Genomic DNA, 19214 nt, shown 5'->3' with positions numbered 1-19214 from the left:
TCCCCGGCCGGCCGTCCCCGGCCCCAGCGCCGCTGACCCTGTCCGCCGCGGGCGGGGACGCGGGCGGAGGAGGTGCCGCCGCGGAGCCCCCGGACGCGACCATGTCGGAGGTGCTGCCCTACGGCGACGAGAAGCTGAGCCCCTACGGCGACGGCGGCGACGTGGGCCAGATCTTCTCCTGCCGCCTGCAGGACACCAACAACTTCTTCGGTGCCGGGCAGAACAAGCGGCCGCCCAAGCTGGGCCAGATCGGCCGGAGCAAGCGGGTTGTTATTGAAGATGATAGGATTGATGACGTGCTGAAAAATATGACAGACAAGGCACCTCCTGGTGTCTAACTCCCCTAAAGACAATGAGTTAAGGGAGAGAATAAGAATGAGAACGGCGATATCAGTTATTGGCAAAAAGCATGAAAAGAGAAAGCACTTTGAAATTTATTACTAGCTTGCTACCCACGATGAAATCAACAACCTGTATCTCGTGTCAGGCCGGGAGACAGATGAGGCGTGAGAAGGAGAAGGCTCTGGGCTCCTTTGCAAAGATAAAAATTTAAAAAAATTTTTAAAAAATTAAAAAAAATCACTATATATATATACACATAAAGAAATAAAAAGAGAAGTCTCAGTTGCAGCTATTTGTCAAAATTAATATCCATTTCTTTTTATATACAGTGAATATTGCGCAATTATAGATCTGGATTTTGAACCACTTAAATAATGAAGCAGCAACACCGGGTGTTTTGAGGTGTTGGCATTCTTCGCTGATTTGGCTGTTCCCAATGTTTACATTATTTAATCTTGCAAAAATGATTCTGTGCACTTGGATGTGAAATGCTGTCCAGTTTTATTTTTTTATGTTGTTATCCTTGGATGTACAAAGAAAATCAGAAAATGATCTCTATAGATATTGCATTCTATTTTGGTCATCTTTTGAAGTTATCAAGAATGTGTTTAAAACAAGACGGGAACTTTTCTAAGGAATCATACATAGAAAAAAATTGTCGCTTTATTTTAAAATGAATTGTAAAGCTTGTGTTTCTTTGTTGCTGCGAGCTATTTGCCCAAGTTAATGCAAATGAACACATTTTATATGTCAGGAAAAAAAAAAACCACACAAAAAACAAAGAAAAAAAAATGCTTGAGCTTTTTCTAACCCCTCCCTGCAGTCTGTTGTGTGAGCAGCCTTTTTTTTCTCTAATATTGTGTCAGTTTATTCTCTTTAACGGACTGTAAAAAAATGTAATCACAAGAGTGCCAAATATCTTGAAATGCCAAAAGGCATTTTGGTTTCTTTTCTTTTCCCTGTGCTCTGAGTCCACGTAAAGGAATGCTTGGAGTGTCTTTTTCTGTTATTTATAGGGGTTCTCTTAGGGCACACCAGCTGCCTGTTTTGCATGGTATTTGCAAAAATGCCTCTTGCGTGAGGAATCTTCTACCAGTTTTTGTTTGCAACTTTGGACCTCAAGAGGTTTCTTCCTTTCCTTACCCTGTTGCCTCTTTTCTTAATTCGATATTCTGTATGTTGCACCTTTAACCAGCACACAGGGCTATTTCTTCAATGTACAATAAAAGAACTGTTCCTGTGAAAAAAAATAAAAAAAAATAAAATAAAATAAAATAAAATAAAAGTGTTCATTTTTAAAAGTTCTTCTATTCTGACTTGTTCAGATAATCTTGACTCTTTAGAGACCAGGATTCTGTACTGGCCTGGGCAAATAGCAGCACTGAGAGAAACGGGCCAGAGGGCCAAACCTCAAAGCCTTGAACCATTCGGACTCTTGCCAACACTCTCTCCATCCAGCACAAATGAAAAGGCAGTTTGAGATGCCTGCGTTCTTTTGGCACAAGAGTGATGTCAATCCAGAGAGTCTGACCTGGCTGGTTGTTCTTGACTGGAGCCCAGCTCTTTTCCCACTCAGTTTGGGGACAGAACTCGCTGCTGTGCCAGTATGTGAAGGTGCCGAACCTGCCTAACCCACATACATAGCCTGCTTCTTCTTTCCAGCTTTACCAGCTGGTTTCCATTGGCTTCTGGCCTGACTTGTCTGACAGCTGCCTGAACACTGGGACTTAAAAATTAGTTCTAAATGCCTGAGTCCAGCCACCACATTCCAACCTATTTCTAGGACAACATCTTCTTTCTTTGGCTCCCTAAGAAACTACTCTTCTTTATCTGTTTCTAAACTGTTTCCATTCCTAGTTCAGGCTGAGGTCTCCTCACCTGGAAGTACAAAACTTAGGGGTTCCGGTTCCTGCTCACAGCCAAGGAGAAGATGCTGTTTTCACTAAATTCCTCTAGTCAAAGAAGAGATAAGATTTGATATGATATTAAAGAAACACAATAAAAATTGTACGCATACTAACATTACAAACATTTAAAAAATCTTCTTTGTTTTTATTCCAATCATGAAGGTAACACAAGCCTGTTGCAAAAACTTTAGAAAATACAGTAAAAATAATTTATACTTTAATAAATTATTTTCATTTTTATCTATTCTTGTGCTCATATGTTTATTGCTGTTATTGGTTAAATATATTATTCATGCATTTGGGACAAAATTCCAAAAGTAAAATCTCACTGTTTCCCTGCCACCCAGTTCCTCTCCCTGAAGTGAACTGTTTGTTCATCATAGTATCCTCTTCTTTTTTTAGTGAAAACTTTTATATTTAAAATTACCAACTGGACTCAGTTTAGATAATCCCAATTTTGTTGGCAACTTCCAAAGCACTGTCATCAGGAGCCAGTTGAACATATGCTTCTTCTCTCCATCAGGCCTTATCAGGGTGTTCACCTTGGCCACGTCAATGTCATAGAGCTTCTTCACAGCCTGTCTGATCTGGTGCTTGTTGGCCTTGATATCCACAATGAACACCAGTATGTTGTTGTCTTCTATTTTCTCCATGGCTGACTTGGTAGTGAGGGGGAACTTGATAATGCCATAGTGGCCAAGTTTGTTTCTCCTAGGGGCACTCTTCTGAGGACATTTGGGCTGCCTTCTGAGCCACAGTGTTTTGGGCGGTTGGAAGGTGAGTGATGTCCGGATCTTTTTTGTGTGGCTGTGGATGACTTTCAGCACTGCGTTCTTGGCCTTCAAAGCCTTTGCTTTGGCTTCAGCTTTGGGAGGGGCAGGGGCTTCCTTCTTCGCTTTCAGCACCATCTTTGTGAAAAGCCACAGTATTCTCTTATAATCCTTTTCATTTCTGTAAAATCTGTAGAAATGTCCTACTTCAATAAACCTTTCTCTGCTTCAAACTCCGATGTTTCAGTTTATTTGGCCTCACTGTGCAACAGGCACACGAACTTTGGTAACAATTTCTTTTCTGATTTTAATACTTTAATTTTTCTTGCTTTGTATCTTAGTCAATCTAGCTAAATATTTGTCAATTTTTTTTTTTTAAGAACAAGCTCTTGGTTTTATTGATTATTGTTTTTCCATTCTATATTGTATTTGTCTCCATTCTGTTCTTTATTACTTCCTTCCTACTGCTAGCTATTGTTTTAGTTTGCTCCTTTTTCAAGTTCCTTAAGGTGTAAAGTTACTTTATGGATTTACTTTGCCACTCTCTCTACTATGTCAATGAAAAATCAAATAACAATCAAGCTAAGAAGAAAGAAAAGAGAATATTATTCAAGACAAACTGAGAATTATAACCTGGGAAACAGATTCTCAGAAACTCTGAGAACTGCTCCATTGATCAGGAGTTAGAGATGCAGTTTTATACATTTTTGAGACAAAGAATTAATGTATCATATTGAAAGGTTAGCATTGTGCACACAGTTCATCAGTTTTTTTGTTTTTTGTTTTTAGTCAGTTATGCATGTACAGAACAAGCCCTTGGTCAATGTGACCCTGTGTATGAGATGAAAAAGAAATATTAATCATAGAATTACAATGCTGGCATCTGAACAACGGGACCAGCTTTTTCTCAAAGTTTGATTTCATCCTCCTGCTTTGAGAAGGTCTGGGTAATGTATAATGTAGATGCACAGTGCACATTGGAAAAGGCCCACCATAAAGGGGTCATGTCATTTGTTTTTTTCCTTTCTGTCTTAGTTTGATTGTCCAGCCATAGAAAATTTAAGATTTTTCCTCACCAACTATATATGTAGATATTATTATTATTTACTATTTTATTTAAAAATTATCGTACACTAACACAACGTTGTAAAGCAACTATATTCCAATAAAAATTAATGAAAAAATAAAAATTATCATACAGTATAACTGATTTTTTACAGTACTGTTCTCTGAATATTAGCAAATATACAGATGCGCATAACCAATATCACAATCAGAATACAGAATAACTACTTGTTCTGTTAATCACTGAGAGATAAGTGGTAAAATCTCCGACTATAACTGTGATTTGTGTATTTATTTCTTTCAGAATTGTTGCCAGTAGTACAAAGAATTTTTTTCTTGAATCATTTGAGATATAAAGTTACTCTTTTTCATTTTGTAATTAATCAATATTTTTATGATAGATATTTCAAAACTATGTAAATATTCTATTTTCATCAAACTTTAAATTTATTCATTGATTTTTTATCAACATAAATTCATGATTTCATATTTTATCCAATGAGTTATAGTCTGTTAATATCATTATTTATTTTGGGGACCGCCCTGGTGGCACGGTGGTTAAGACTCCACGCTCCCAATGCAAGGGGCCCGGGGTTTCATCCCTGGTCAGGGAACTAGATCCCACATGCATACCACAACTAACAGTTCACATGCCACACTAAAGAGCCTGAGTGCCACACCTAAGGAAACCACCTGCCGCAACTAAGACCCAGCGTGACCAAAATAAATAAATGAATAAATATTTTTAAAAAATATATCATTATTTATTTTGCAACTCAAATTATACCCAATTTGGCCACTGGAGCCTCTTCAAGCTGGCTCTTGTCCTTTTGATATGTCCCTGTCATTCTTTGAGCACTTCCTTGTTTCTTGTACAAGATGCTCCAGACTCATCTTGTATTTTTCCATGCCTGTAGTTAACCCTGTAATTAGCCATTTCTCCAAGAAGTGAAAAATATTACTTAGAACCAAGATCTTAACACTAAGTATATGCATTGTCCTTGAGGTGTCACTGCCCCAGGCCCTTTTGGTAGACACACTCATTTACATTTATATTCATTCCTACTTCCATCTATCTATCTATTGAAAACCATGATTTCAGACTGATACCTCCAATTTCAATACCCCCAACATCACAAGTTTCAGTCTACTTTTCTCCCTTCACATGTTTTTAACTCTAATGATGGTAAGAAAATCCAGGCCACTATTATCCTAATATTGTTACTTATTTTTTATCATTCTACCAGTTTGTAACCAATCCCTTATTGCTGCACCCTTCTCTCTCCTGTGTAGATGCCCACCTTATCCCATTTGACTCCAACACCTTGCACCAGGTTGCCCTATATGGATGCATTTTTCACCCAGTTTTGACTCTGACTCCCAGTACCAGGCTAGTACCATCACTGCCCCCTGTGTGGACACTCTCCTCAACCTTCTTTGGCTCTGAAAACCTGCTTTGAGCCACCCCTCCTCAAGGATACCCTTGTCACTTGATGTGCAGAAGAGTTAATATAGAAGGCCTGAGGCTGCTATTGCTAGAAGGGATTATATACAAGTTTGGTCCTTGGCTGGCACCTGGTACCTTGGATTTCAGGAAGGTTCCCACCTTCCCCATACTGATAAGAATGGTTCACTGTGCCCAAACTCTTTGTATAAATAATGTGGTTTATCCTTAACAACTTGCTTTCCTTGTGGGAATCTGGAATTTTTGTACATACAGGCATGGAGTACCTTTGTCACCAACTTTTGATAAAAACCTTGGGTTCTGAATCTTATGAGTTTCCTGATAGATAACATTTCACACATGTTGTCACAGTTTGTTGCTGGAGGAACTAAGCATGTTCCCTGTGATTCCACTGAGAGAGAACTCTTAGAAGTTTGTGCCTGGTTTCCTTTGAACTTTGCCCCATATGCCTTTCTCTTTGCTGATTTTGGTTTGCATCATTTTGCTGTAATAAATCATAGCCATGAGTATGACTGTGTGCTAAGTCCTGCTAGTTAATCATTGAACTTGGGGGTGGTCTTGGGACCTCTGACACACCTGGCTTGGGCTCTGAAACTCCACACTGGGCTGCTTCTCTATAAGGACACCCTCCCCACTCTGCTTGGGTTTTAAACCCCTATGCTGACCGAGTCTCCTCATTCTGTCCAGGCTCTGACACCCTACACCAGCCCACCCCATTTCAGGGACAATGTCCTCACACTACCTGTTTCCAGTTTTTAGCTATCGTGACTAAAACTGCTATGAATATTTGTGTATAAGTCTTTTTGTGGACATGTATTTTAAACTATACTTAAGAGTGGCACTGCTAGGTCATAAAATAGGTGTTTGTTTAGCTTTATAAGAAACTGCCAAAACTTTTTCCAAAGTGGTTGTACAATTTAATACTCCCACCAGTGATATATGATTACCAATTATCCCGTAAAAACTATATAATGAAGAAAAAAGTCTTTTATAGTTACCCATCTTTTTTTGGCACTCTTCATTCCTCTGTAGGTCTGCATTTCCTTCTGCCATCATTTTCCTTCAACATTTCTTGTATTTTAAGTCTGCTGATGACAAATCTCTGAGTTTTTGTTTAACTGAAATATCCTTCTTTCACCTTTATATTTGAAGCTATTTCTGCTGGATTTAAAATTCTCAGTCCACAGTTTTTTTTTTTTTTTTTTTTTTTTAAAGAATTGTTTTAATAGATTTTTTTTAATTTTTATTTATTTATTTTTAGCTGTGTTGGGTCTTCGTTTCTGTGCGAGGGCTTTCTCTAGTTGCGGAGAGCGGGGGCCACTCTTCATTGCGATGCGCAGGCCTCTCACTATCCCGGCCTCTCTTGTTGCGGAGCACAGGCTCCAGACGCACAGGCTCAGTAGTTGTGGCTCACGGGCCCAGTTGCTCCGCGGCATGTGGGATCTTCCCAGACCAGGGCTCGAACCCATGTCCCCTTCATTGGCAGGCAGATTCTCAACCACTGCGCCACCAGGGAAGCCCCAGTCCACAGTTTTGATTTTATTTTCTTTAAGCACTTTAAGGAAGTTGTTCCATTTTCTTCTTATTTGCATTATTTTTCTACAAGAAGTTTGCATTCATTCTTTTTCTGTTCCCCTGAATGAAATGTGTTTTTTCTCCAAACCCCCTCTGGCTGTTCCAAAGATTTTCTGTTCATCTCTGGCTGTCAGTATCATCATGACAGGTCTAAGTGTGTTTTTCTTTATATTTATCCTGCTTGGGTTCAATTAACTTTTTGATCTTTGGGCTTATTGTTTTCAACAAATCTGTAAAAAAAAAATTGACCATTATTTTAAAAAGTACTTCAAATATCCTAATTTTTCTCTTCTTTCTTTCTTTTTTTTTTTTTTTTAATTTTTTATTCATTTATTTATTTATTTTTGGCTGTGTTGGGTCTTCGTTTCTGTGCAAGGGCTTTCTCTAGTTGTGGCGAGCGGGGGCCACTCTTCATCACGGTGCACGGGCCTTTCACTGTCGCGGCCTCTCTTGCTGCAGGGCACAGGCTCCAGATGCGCAGGCTCAGTAGTTGTGGCTCACGGGCCCAGTTGCTCCGCGGCATGTGGGATCTTCCCAGACCAGGGCTCGAACCTGTGTCCCCTGCATTGGCAGGCAGATTCTCAACCACTGCGCCACCAGGGAAGCCCCTCTTCTTTCTTTCTGAAGTTCTAATTAGACGTATAATATGTTGGACTCTGCCTTTTTCTCTCTGTGCTACAATTTGGAAGATTGATTTTGCCCTGTCTTTAAGTTCACTGGCCTTTTTTTTTGTAGTGTCTAACTTGATGTTAAACCCATCTAGTTAATTTTTCACTTCAGGTATCATATTTTTTAGTTCCAGAATTTCTGTTTTGCTCTGCTTTACAGGTTACATTTCTTTAGTGGTATTTCTTGTTTGTCCCCTTATTATGTTCATGGTTTCCTTTAAATCCTTAAACATATTCATAATAGCTTTAAAAAAAAAGTCATTTCTGGGTCTCTGTTGACTGATTTTTCTTCTAATTATGGGTCACCTTTTCCTGAATCTTTGAGTGCCTAGTAATTTTAGATTGCATGCTGAACATTGTGGATCCCATGCTATAAAACTTCTTGATTTTATTTTCTTTTTAAAAAAATTGAGCTGTGGCACAGCAGAGGAAATCATCAACAGAATGAAAATGCAACCTACTGAATGGGAGACGATATTTGCAAATCATATATCTGATACGGAGTTAATATCCAAAATATATAAAGAACTCACACAACAACAACAAAAACAAACAACTCAATTGAAAAATGTGCAGAAGACCTGAATAGACATTTTTCCAAAGAAGACATACAGATGGCCAACAGGCACATGAAAAGATGTTCAACATCACTAATTATCAGAGAAATGCAAATCAAAACCACAAAGAGAATGACTATTATCAGAGAATGACTACTATCAAAAAGACAAGAAATAATAAGTATCGGAGAGGATGTGGCGAAAAGGGAGCCCTGTTGGTGGGGATGTAAATTGGTGCAGCTGCTATGGAAACCAGTATGGAGGTTCCTCAAAAAATTAAAAAGAGAACTGACATGAGATCCAACAATTCCACTTCTGGGTATTTATCTAAAGAATACAGAAACACACATTTAAAAAGATAAATACACCCCTGTGTTCATTGTGGCATTATTTACAATAGCCAAGATATGTAAACAACCTAAGTGTCTATGATTGGATGAACGGATAAAGATATATACACAGTGCAATACTATACAGCCAGAAAAAGAAAGAAATCTTGCCACTTGCGACAACATGGATGGACCTTGAGGGTACTATGTATGCTGAGTGAAATAACTCAGGGGGAGAAAGACAGATACCATATGATTTTACTTATGTGTGGAATCTAAAAAACAAATGAACAGACAAAACAAAAACAAACTCACAGATACAGAGAAAATATTGGTGGTTACCAGAGAGGAAGGGAAGTGGGGAGAGGATGAGATGGGTGAAGGGGATCAACTGTGTGGTAATGGATGGTAACTAGATGGTAACTAGTGGTGATCACTTTGCAGTGTATACAAATATCAATTTATAATGTTGTACACCTAAAATTTATATAATGTTATATATCAATTTTACCTCAGTAAAAAAAATTGAATTTTGTTCTGTAGACAGTTAATTTACTTGTGCATCAAATCAGTCCTTTGAATCTTGTTTTTAATCTGTATTAGTGTATGTCTAAAGCAGCCTTTTCTCGAGGGTTAGATTAGCCCTAATACTAAGGCTTTGCCTTTCTGGTGTCTTTTCTGAATGCCAAACTTGGTCATGAGCTTTTTTCACTCTGGTTTAGTGGAACTTTAATGTCTTCCAGTCCCATGTAAGCTCTGGAATCTCCACACAGCTCACAGCTTCCCAATATCTGTTATTTCGCGAGCATTTTTCTTTGCTCCACCTCATGTGGTCTTACGCTGGCTTGTGCAGGTTTTCAACCAAAAACCCAAGGAGATTCCTATGCAGCTATCTAGAGCTTCTTCTTTGTTCCTCTCTGGTGTCCTGCCCTGCAATTCCAGCCTTAATGGTAGCCTTGAACTCCCATCCTGTTCTCTTTGGCCTAGTAATACCACTGTGCTCTCTTTGGGCTACCCCTTCTTGTGCTGTGGTTCAGAAAGTGCCTCTAGGCAGAAGACCATGTAATCATGAGACTCATTTGTTTCCCTTCTCTCAAGGATCATAGTCCTTGACTGACTATTGTTCAGCATCTAAAAACAGTTGTTTCAGATATTTTGCCTAGTTTTCTAGTTCTTTGCAGTGGGAAGGCTGATCTGGTACCAATTACTTTGTCATGGCTAGATAGGGAAATCTCAAATTGGCTTTAGGTTTTACATTATATTTTAAGAGGCTTTTCCAGTGGTTTCTCTTGGGGAGGGTGAATAGTGACTTGGAAGGAAGTATTGGGTATTCTGGGTGTTGGTACTGTTCTGCCTCTTGACTTGGAGATACCCCTCTTGAGTCTGTGAATATTCAGCAAGCTGCAAACTTAAATTATGTCCATATTTCTTTATGTAAAATATATTTTAATGTCTTCCTTATTCCAATATTAATTTTAGATTCTTAAAAAAGCTTTTCAACTTTTATTAGATAAATATTTGCTATGCTTGCACAAAGGCTAGACCTCCAGGGCCTGTGAGTCAAGATTAAAAGCAGAAAAGCACTGTGTTTGCTCTAGAGATTAGGAGGGGGGAGAAAAAGTGAGGTGCTGACAATAAGAGGGAAGAACAAAAATGTCTAGAAGAATTTATTAACTGTCTCTCTGTTTCTCTTCAAACAATTCAATAATATCTACATTGTTCATTATTGTTTTGTGGAGTAGATTTTCCTTTGGGTGTGTGATGGGTGCTAAATTCTGTTTTAAGTTTGCACAGGGATAAAATCAGAGGCTTTCTTATAGGTTATACTAAGAAAGGTCTTTTTGCTCAAGATAATAAAAACATTTTTTCTATCTTATCTTTCTGTACTTTCATAGTTCTTATTATTAAATTTAAAGCTTTAATATCATCTGATAATTAATTTTGTATATAGTATATGATAGATATCTGATTTTAAAAATTGGTTGGACAATTATCCAAGTACCATTTATTAAATAATCTATCTTTTTTTCTTCTGATTTAAAATGCCTCCTTTGAGTCATCTGGGACCCACCAGCATGCACTGAATCGATCTGGTTGTGCCTTACACAGACACACACACAGAGGCATAATGATTGATTTTTTAGAATGAGTTCCTCTAGGATTGCCCTTTCTTTCTCTAAATTAGCTTTTTCTTTAAATTTAACCTTCAGTTTTGAGTCACTTAGTTGGCTGTTGCATCAAATGATTCTTTGGTTTTACAGGTTGTCTCCCAGTGATGCCAGATGGGATCAGCACAGCCCCAGGTGCTAGTTGCTAATGCCTATAAAATAACTCCCCCCACAAAGGAGAATCATTTAAGAGTTCTTTGGACTTCATCTTCAAAAGTAGCCAAAGAATTCAAGTGACAGGTTATCCCAGAAAATCTTTTGCAGTTAGTGAAATTAGGGGATAACTAAGAACATTCAGAATACCACACACACAGTTTAGGTATTCTTGGTATAGTGGTGGGACAGCAGTGATTATAGAATGAAAGTAATTAACATGGACATGCTCTGTTGGGGGAGACTAAAGGAAAACAGGTGTTCAGCCTAGAAAAACTTTTCTCAGTGGATTTCCTATGAAGTCAATGTGTCTTGGGTTTAACTTTGAAACAAATCACAAAGTTTTTAAATTGAAAAAAAAAATAAAATGCCTCCTTTATCATATACTAATCCCTATGATTATGTGGGTCTACTTGATCTCATTTGTTTACCTACATTTTTCCTGACCCAGTACATCCCTGTTTTAATTACTTTATAATATTTTTTATATTTCCTGATACAGGTCTACCCCCTTCAGCCTTCTTTTTTCATTTGTGCATTTAACTATCTAGTGATCATATGCATTTGGAGAGCTTTCATGTATCTCAAAGGCATTCACAAAAGGTACAAAAACATATTGAGAAAGGCACCGTGCAGAATCACCAAAGGGGCTTATAGTCTGGTGGCAGATAATAAGTAGACAATTAGGGGATTTCCCTGGCGGTCCAGTGGTTAAGACTCCACGCTTCCAATGCAGGGGGCACAGGTACAATCCTTAGTCAGAGAACTAAGATCCCACATGCCGTGTGGTGTGCCCCTCCCCCCCAACAAAGTAAACAATTAAATATAATTAGATAATTACTAAAATAGAGTCAATCCAGGGGAGGAAGTGCCTGTCATGATTGGTAGGTATCTTTAGGACAACTCTTCTAAGATAAGCAGTAATTGATCATAGAGAAACACTGGGGAGAAGACATTTAAGGCAGAGGGACAACTATTGCAAAGGCACAGTAGCACAAATGAGTATGGCATGTTCAGGGTACTATATGTGGTTTGGAATGGTTTCTTTTATTCATTTGTTTGTTTATTCACGTTAGATTCAGAGTCAGCTAGACCATTTGAGCTCGTGTCAGACCATGAAGGGCTTCAAGATTGTCTCTCAGAGACCACTCTAGCGGTAATATGGAAAATTGCTTAGAGGTGAGTGAGAAGAGAGATCATGAGATCTGAATGAGGAAGGTAAGGAAGAGGAGATGGAGATCTGACTAGACCCAGTGTTTGGATGTGGTGTGAAAGACAAGAGGAATTCATTCATTCATCATTCATTCAACAAGTTGAATTTAATGAATGTTAAATGAGAGTTCTTAGGTTTCTGGCTCAAGCAAAAGGGGAACTGATGGTGCCATCTCCCAAGACTGTGAATACAGGAAGTGTTTAAAGTTTGGAAGGATAAAGTTGATTTCAGATTTGGATATTCTGAGTTTGAGGTGCTTGTGGTACACCCTGGTATAAATGTCTAATAAGTGTTATGCGTATAGTTCGGGCGTTTGAAATAAAAATTTGTTATCTATGTATGTGTAAGTGGTTATTGAAGTCATGGCCAAGATTGCCTAGAAAAAGTTTGTAGACTGAGAAGAGAGTGGATATCTAGGGGAGATGCCAGCTTTTAAGGGAAAGGAAAAAGAAGTTTCCTCCAAAAGAGTTTACTAAGTAGTCAGAGAATCGTCATGGAAACCATGAAGGAGGGAGCAGTTAATGTATTAAGCAATGGAGAGAGGTAGCAAATGACTAAAAACTGAATCCAATGAAAAGAAGCTCACTGGTGACTATAAGGAGAGGAGTTTCAGGTGAGAAAAGATGATTGATAGAAGTCAGGAAGCAAGGAAGTATAGATAGACAGTATCCAAAACAAAATTCAGCATCTTTCCCTCCAATGTGACTCCTCTTCTTGTAACCTTAGGCACAAATATTCCCCTCAGCCTCCTAAACCAGAAATTCCCTAAACACCTAATCCCTTCACTCTCACTTAATGTCCTTGTCTAATTAGGGCATTACTCCCCTAGATTCAACTTCCTTAGGTAACATTTCTAATATTCCAGAAGGATAAATCCCAAATATCATGATTATCTATGGATGGTGTTATTAGAGATGATTTTTATATTTTTCTGTTTGCTTTTTCAGCTTTTTCTGGAATAACTAGTATGTATTTACTCATGTAATTAAATAAAAGTTTTAAAATAATTTTTCTCACATTATCTCATATCTGACATCATCTTTGTTTCCAGTCCACTGCCCTGGGTCTAGCTGGGATTATTACAATAACTTCTTAGCTTCTCTTTCTGCTGCTAGTGTGGCACTCCTCTAATTCTGTCACTGGGCAGTAAGGATAAGCTTTGTAAATACAAATCTTAATACATCTTTCTCCAGTTAAAAGTTCTTCAATGGTTTCAGATATCTTTCAGGATTAAGTTCAAACTTCTAGCACTTTGTGATAATGCCCTTGTGTTATCTCACTTTTTTCCATTCTCCTATTCTTTGCTTAAAGCTCCTTTTCAAAGATAAGCAGTGGTTAAGAATGCACCTGCCAATGCAGGGGACACAGGTTCGATCCCTGGTCCGGGAAGATCCCACATGTCACGGAGCAACTAAGCCCTTGCACCACAACTACTGAGCCTGTACTCTGGAGCCCGCGAGCCACAACTACTGAGCCCGTGTGCCACAACTACTGAAGCCTGCGCGCCTACAGCCTGTGCTCTGCAACAAGAGAAGCCACTGCAATGAGAAGCCTGTGCACTGCAACGATGAGTAGCCCCTGCTCGCTGCAACTAGAGAAAGCCCGTGCACAGCAACGAAGACCCCATGCAGCCAAAAATAAATAAATAAATAATAATAATAAAAACAAAGATAAGCAGTAGCTTCTAGCATTCACAAAAGCTGTTTTCTCCTCCTTTCCTTTGTTAATTCCCTCTCATCCTTTAAATCTGTTTAATAATCATTCTTCTTAGGAGACCTTCACTGCAGCTCCATTCTAATTTAGACACTCCTCTCTTCTGCTATTGCAATCTATACACCTCTCAGTGTCATCACACTGTACTAATGAGCTTGTTCATCTTTTCCTAATTTGTTGGCTATTTAATTTTTCTTCTATGAATTTATTATTCATATCTTGTCCACTTTTCTGTTGAGTTGTGCTTTTCTTATTGATTTGTAGTTAATTCTTATTTACGTGACAAATATTTTTTCTCAGTCTGTTCCTAGAGTTTATTTTTTGGTGCTTAAAAATTTTTTTTTTAGTAAAATATATCAAGGGTTTAAGTTAATAGTTTTGCATCTTGCTCAAGAAGACCTCTATTCCAAAGATATAAATTTACTTGCTTATGTATTCCTTCTAATATTTTTGTTTTGTTTTTTATACTTATCTCTTGGAATTTGTTTCTGAATAAGCATCATCTGCATTATTAGTCTCTGAGTAATTTTTTTTTTTTTGGCTACATTGGGTCTTCGTTGCTGCACGCAGGCTTTCTCTAGTTGCAGCGAGCAGGGACTACTCTTCATTGTGGTGCATGGGCTTGTCATTGCAGTGGCTTCTAGGCGTGTGGGCTTCAGTAGTTGTGGCACATGGGCTCAGTAGTTGTGGCTCGCAGGCTTAGCTGCTCTGTGGCATGTGGGATCTTCCCAGACCGGGGCTCGAATCCGTGTCCCTTGCCTTGGCAGGCGGACTCTTAACCACTGCGCCACCAGGGAAGCCCCTCTTCGTAATTTTTTATGGTTGAAAATCTATTCAACATATTTATTGAATGCCCTCTTAGGTGTTGGCAGTGTCATCTGCTGGGGGATACAATGGTGGACAAAAAGACAAGACCCCTTACCTTAATGGAGCTTACATTCTAGAGGTGGAGGCAGACAATAAACAAGTAAACAAATAATCCAAATAATTATTGCTTTTAATAACGACCATGAAGGAATTAAATGGGAAGCTACCTCTCAGAGTGGTCACTGAAGGTCTTAATATAAGTAGGCAGAGGATGTGTACATAAAACAGTTCCACTGAATGGTTCTCCCATCATTTACCTAACCATTCTTTGGTGTTGGGTTTTTAGATTGCTTCCCCATTTACTATTATACTAAGAAATAATCCCGTTCGGAATAACTCCCTCTGCATGTTTATTCCCACAGAATAGCTTCTTAGAAATTTAATTACTGGATAGGAACAATCAGTATTTTTATATACATTGCCAAGTTACTTTCAAGAGGGAATTCCAATACATTCACCAGTGAGTAAGCTGAATACCGCTCTGAGAGGTAGGAGTGGAAAAAGTAACTGCCAAAAAAGGTACGTTTGGGCTCTGCGAAAGGAAAAGATAAATGCGCTGACCTGGATTTACAAAGGAGGGGTGGCAGGGCGATGACGTGGGAAAGCATTTGCTTGGGAACAAGAAAACTGGATTCTAAACCGATTTCTGCCACCCTGTGACCTTCACAGATTACGGGCTCCTTGAGCCTTAGTTTCCTGAAACTCAGTGGGTTCGGCTCAGGCTTTATGTTTTCCAACATCTTCAGACCAAGCATTGTCTAGCCCCTCCAGATTCGAGACAGATTCTCGAATTGGTAGAGAAGGGAGTCGGCTGAATCAGCATCCGCCGCGAAACTCCAACTAATCACTCCCGGGCACTTCCGCTCGCCAGGACAAAGGCATTACAGTCTCTGAGACCGCACTTCCGGATAATTAAAGCTGCGCGTTGGATGCCTGCGTCTGTGAGTCACACCCGCTGACTCCGGTGCAGTGACTGCGCATGCTCCGCGCAGTCATGAAGCGGGGCGGGGCAGCAAGTGGGGCGGGCGGGGCAGCAAGTGGGGCGGGCGGGGACCCTGACTTGTCTCGCGGTTACTGGGCGGGCGCGAGCGCGCGAGCCTCGGGGGCGGTGCGGGGCGGAGCCTCGTCCGAGTAGGCGCTGCGGGTCCCGGCTCAGCGTCACTGTGCTAGCGGGTCTGAGGTCGTTTCAGGTGAGGTCGTCGTCCCGGAAGTATCTGTGGCTGTGGACCCTGGGTGTTGTAAGGAGCCTGCCGCGTAGTTGTTGTTAAGGGGCCGCGGCATCACCCCGCTTCCTCCACCTTCCCTGCAGCAGCCATGACGAAAGGCAGAGTTGTCGAAAGGTCGCAAACGGGGGCACTCCATACGACCCCTCCAGGGGACAAGGCAGCGGGGCCGCGGGGTCCCTCGGCGCCAGGCAGCGGAGACCACCTGAAGGGTGAGTAGACCTGGGAACCAGAGCTGGGGCTGGCCCAGAGGCGGGAGTGTGCCGGGAGGGGCTTCGGAGGAGAAAGGACCCCAGCGGGTCCAGGGGATTTGCGGGTGGAAAGGGGGCCTGTTGGCATCTAGGGGCGGGAGCAGAGAGAGTGGGGGACCTAGGCTACGGCCTACCACAAGGCCGGACACCTAGTGGGTTGATAATATTGAAGTTAGGCAGAACTGGAAGGAACGTTAGCATTCGTTGCTTTATTTTTACAGATGAGGAAACTGAGGTCCAGAGTGGATATATAACTTGCACAAAGTCAGAAAGCCAGATTAGTAAAGTGTTGGCTAAAAGCAAGGATTTAACTACGTCCAGGCGCCGCTTCGAGGTGGCAAGAACACTTGGGTTTGCGTCCCTGCTCTACCACTTAAGACTTTGGACTTGTTATCCTTCAAAAGCTCAGTATCTGAACTGTACAGTGGGGATGGTGATAATATTAATAATAGTAATATCTACTTAAGATTGGTGCGTGGATTAAACAAAATAATTCACATAAAGGATTTAGTGTAATGTTTGGCTTACATGCAGTGAAGGCTGAATAAATGTTAGCAATTACTATTATAGCTAAGATCTCTTATTCTCAAGCTTTTTTTCCACTACGCCATCCTGGCATTTCTCAGGGCCTCAAATATTATTTTAAGAAAAAAAGTGTACCCAGAAACTAAATACTTTGATTTCGTCTGGGCGTAGAGTTTTCATTGCTTTTCAGCAGTTGAAGTGATTTAACCTCCTTAAATGCTTTCAAAGCCCATAAACTTGGAGAGATCCTAACAAATGCCCATTAAGTTGTCTGCAGCTTACTCACACTGGTGTGTTCCACCACCAGTGATGGGTAAAGAGAGGATCTTTTAATAGTGTCTAGCGACATTGTAACTATAGTCATCAATAAAGTATTATACACTTTAAAAATATATTTATATATGGAGATAATATGTTTAACATTCAGCTGAAATTTTTTTTTTTTTTTTTTTTTTGGCCATGCCGTGTGGCTCTTAGTTCCCTGACCAGGGATCGAACCCGGTCCTGGTAGTGAAAGTGCCGAGTCCTTAACCACCGTACCGCTAGGGAATTCCCATCAGCTGAAATTTTTTGAATCAAATTTAAAACATGAAAAATTTAGAAAACGTCTTGCAGAAAATGCTATTTTATTTTCAAATAATTTAAAATGTCTCCAGTCTAATTGTGTCTTTCGGCTTTATGTATTTGGATATTTTTATACCTTATAGACAATAGAGCCAAATAACTTCAAAAACCAGAAATGAAGTGTTGTCAAAGTATAAATCCACTCTAAATGACAGTAACCTTGTTTTGATGATGCTGCAACTGAGAATGACAGTAATCTAAGGGCTTCCTGAAGAAGTATTTTCCAGATAGGAAAATACTTAGGAAGTATTTTCCATGGTGTCCAGATAGGACATCCCTAAATATTGTCATTTGGTTTGGGATAGCAGTCAGTTATTTTATTATTATTAATTTTTTAACCTTAAGCTGTTCAGAAAATAAGACCTTGAAACTGCCAGAGTGCTTTTACAATTGTTTATTGTATTTTAACATTTGAACAACACATTCAACAAAGTTATTTTTGTGATGCTGTCAAATGACTTCTGTGGACTACAAATCTATAGGAAGACAGAGGGAAGAGATGTGAAGGCACGCCTTCATAGAGAAGTAGGGTTTGGATTAGTAGAGAGAACAGAAAAAGATTCTGGGTGGGGGAAACATTAGGCTTGAAGGTTAGTTAGTGTGAACCTTTTGTGTGTGTCTATAAAGAGATAAACTTGTCAGTAGTAGAGGATTTCTTTTTTTTTTTAATTTTTATTTATTCATAAACGGAAAGGTTTTAGAGAAAAAAATTTTTTATTAACTCTTGAGAAGTACATCGTAATAGAGTGTTTCTATAAATTCCATGTATTTGTATTTTTAAATAAATTTGTATTTTTATTAACTGATACATCTACATAATTTTGACAAATAGTTGTCATTGTGTGTATGCTTGAAATATTTTACACCTCACATGCAGTGTTTGGTACATTTAGTGGATTCCTTGCCTTGACTCTAGTCCAACGTCTGAGTCTTACTGAGGACCACTGTGATGATTTGAGCAAGGCAATAACACTGAAAATCTAATTCTTGCATGATTAGAAAGGGTGAGAGACAAGAGATATTACTACTTGAGAGGCTCTTGACCTACTCTGTGTGCAAGGGTACTTGGGCCAGGTGTTTTATTTTCTTTTGTTGTTTGCCCTGGCTGATCTTTTTACTCGCAAATATAGAATTTCCCCATTTTGATTTAAGAGAACTCCCAGGACCATGTTTTCCAATATATAGGTCATACCTTTGTGAGCGGTGTGAAATGAATTTGATGGGTAATCATGAGCCATTTAAAAAAATGGAAGAGAAAATAGAGTTCTTTGCATGTAGTAGGGGGTAAGTATTCTTTGAATTTTATTTTTCAATTATATAGATTTTGTGTGTATCAGATCATGATATAAAATACACTGCTTATTGTGGAAAGCAGCCAAAAATGTTTGGGAAACACTGTCTTGAAGTTGGTTTTACTGCTCTTAGGAGACTGTATTGTTCAAAATTGGGTAATAAATCCCTCTCAGATGCCTGTTCTAGGTTCTGCCTTGCTAATGTGGTTCAACAAATATCCTTTGAGCATCTGCTATGAGCTAGGTACTGGCTTAGAGGAAGAAGAAGAAAGCTCTGATTACTGATAACTGGGAATTAAGACTAAAATTGGCAATTGGACATCAACCAAGGTATTAGTATGATGTGTTGATGTCAATCTCAACCCAAATATTATATATCAGGATTCTTTTGCTTGTAATCAGTAGAAAACACAATGGAAAGCTTTGCCAGAAGGAGGTTTATTGGTTCATATAACTAAAAAGTTGAGAGATTAAGTGGGATTCACTGGCTTCAGTCTGGGACCAGTG

At 39.4% G+C, this 19214-nt stretch overlaps 2 protein-coding genes and 1 pseudogene across 2 annotated transcripts in view; 2 read left to right on the top strand and 1 right to left on the bottom strand.

The window, feature by feature from the left end:
- Positions 1-1533, top strand: LOC132369848 (calcium/calmodulin-dependent protein kinase II inhibitor 1). Its single transcript, XM_059929542.1, has one exon. The coding sequence runs from the start codon at positions 102-104 to the stop codon at positions 336-338; it is 237 nt and encodes a 78-aa protein (XP_059785525.1). The 5' UTR covers positions 1-101; the 3' UTR covers positions 339-1533.
- Positions 1534-2690: 1157 nt separating this feature from the next.
- On the bottom strand, positions 2691-3157 carry LOC132369847 (large ribosomal subunit protein uL23-like; annotated as a pseudogene).
- Positions 3158-15885: 12728 nt separating this feature from the next.
- The window catches only part of TMEM41B (transmembrane protein 41B), a 28955-nt gene continuing 25626 nt past the window's right edge, over positions 15886-19214 (top strand). Inside the window, exons 1-2 of the mRNA XM_059929540.1 lie at positions 15886-15982; positions 16102-16227. Of these exons, the coding sequence (XP_059785523.1) occupies positions 16107-16227 (121 nt within the window). The 5' untranslated portion in view covers positions 15886-15982; positions 16102-16106. The remainder of the gene's footprint in view (positions 15983-16101; positions 16228-19214) is intronic.

Source organism: Balaenoptera ricei, chromosome 8 (assembly GCF_028023285.1).
Source record: "Balaenoptera ricei isolate mBalRic1 chromosome 8, mBalRic1.hap2, whole genome shotgun sequence".
NCBI lineage: Eukaryota > Metazoa > Chordata > Mammalia > Artiodactyla > Balaenopteridae > Balaenoptera > Balaenoptera ricei.
Note: the sequence above shows the minus strand (reverse complement) of the source record. Positions and strands in the feature narration are given on the sequence as shown.

Bases quoted from the DNA above. Each gene is read 5' to 3' on its own strand.
- LOC132369848 (XM_059929542.1), top strand. From the start codon at position 102: ATGTCGGAGGTGCTGCCCTACGGCGACGAGAAGCTGAGCCCCTACGGC.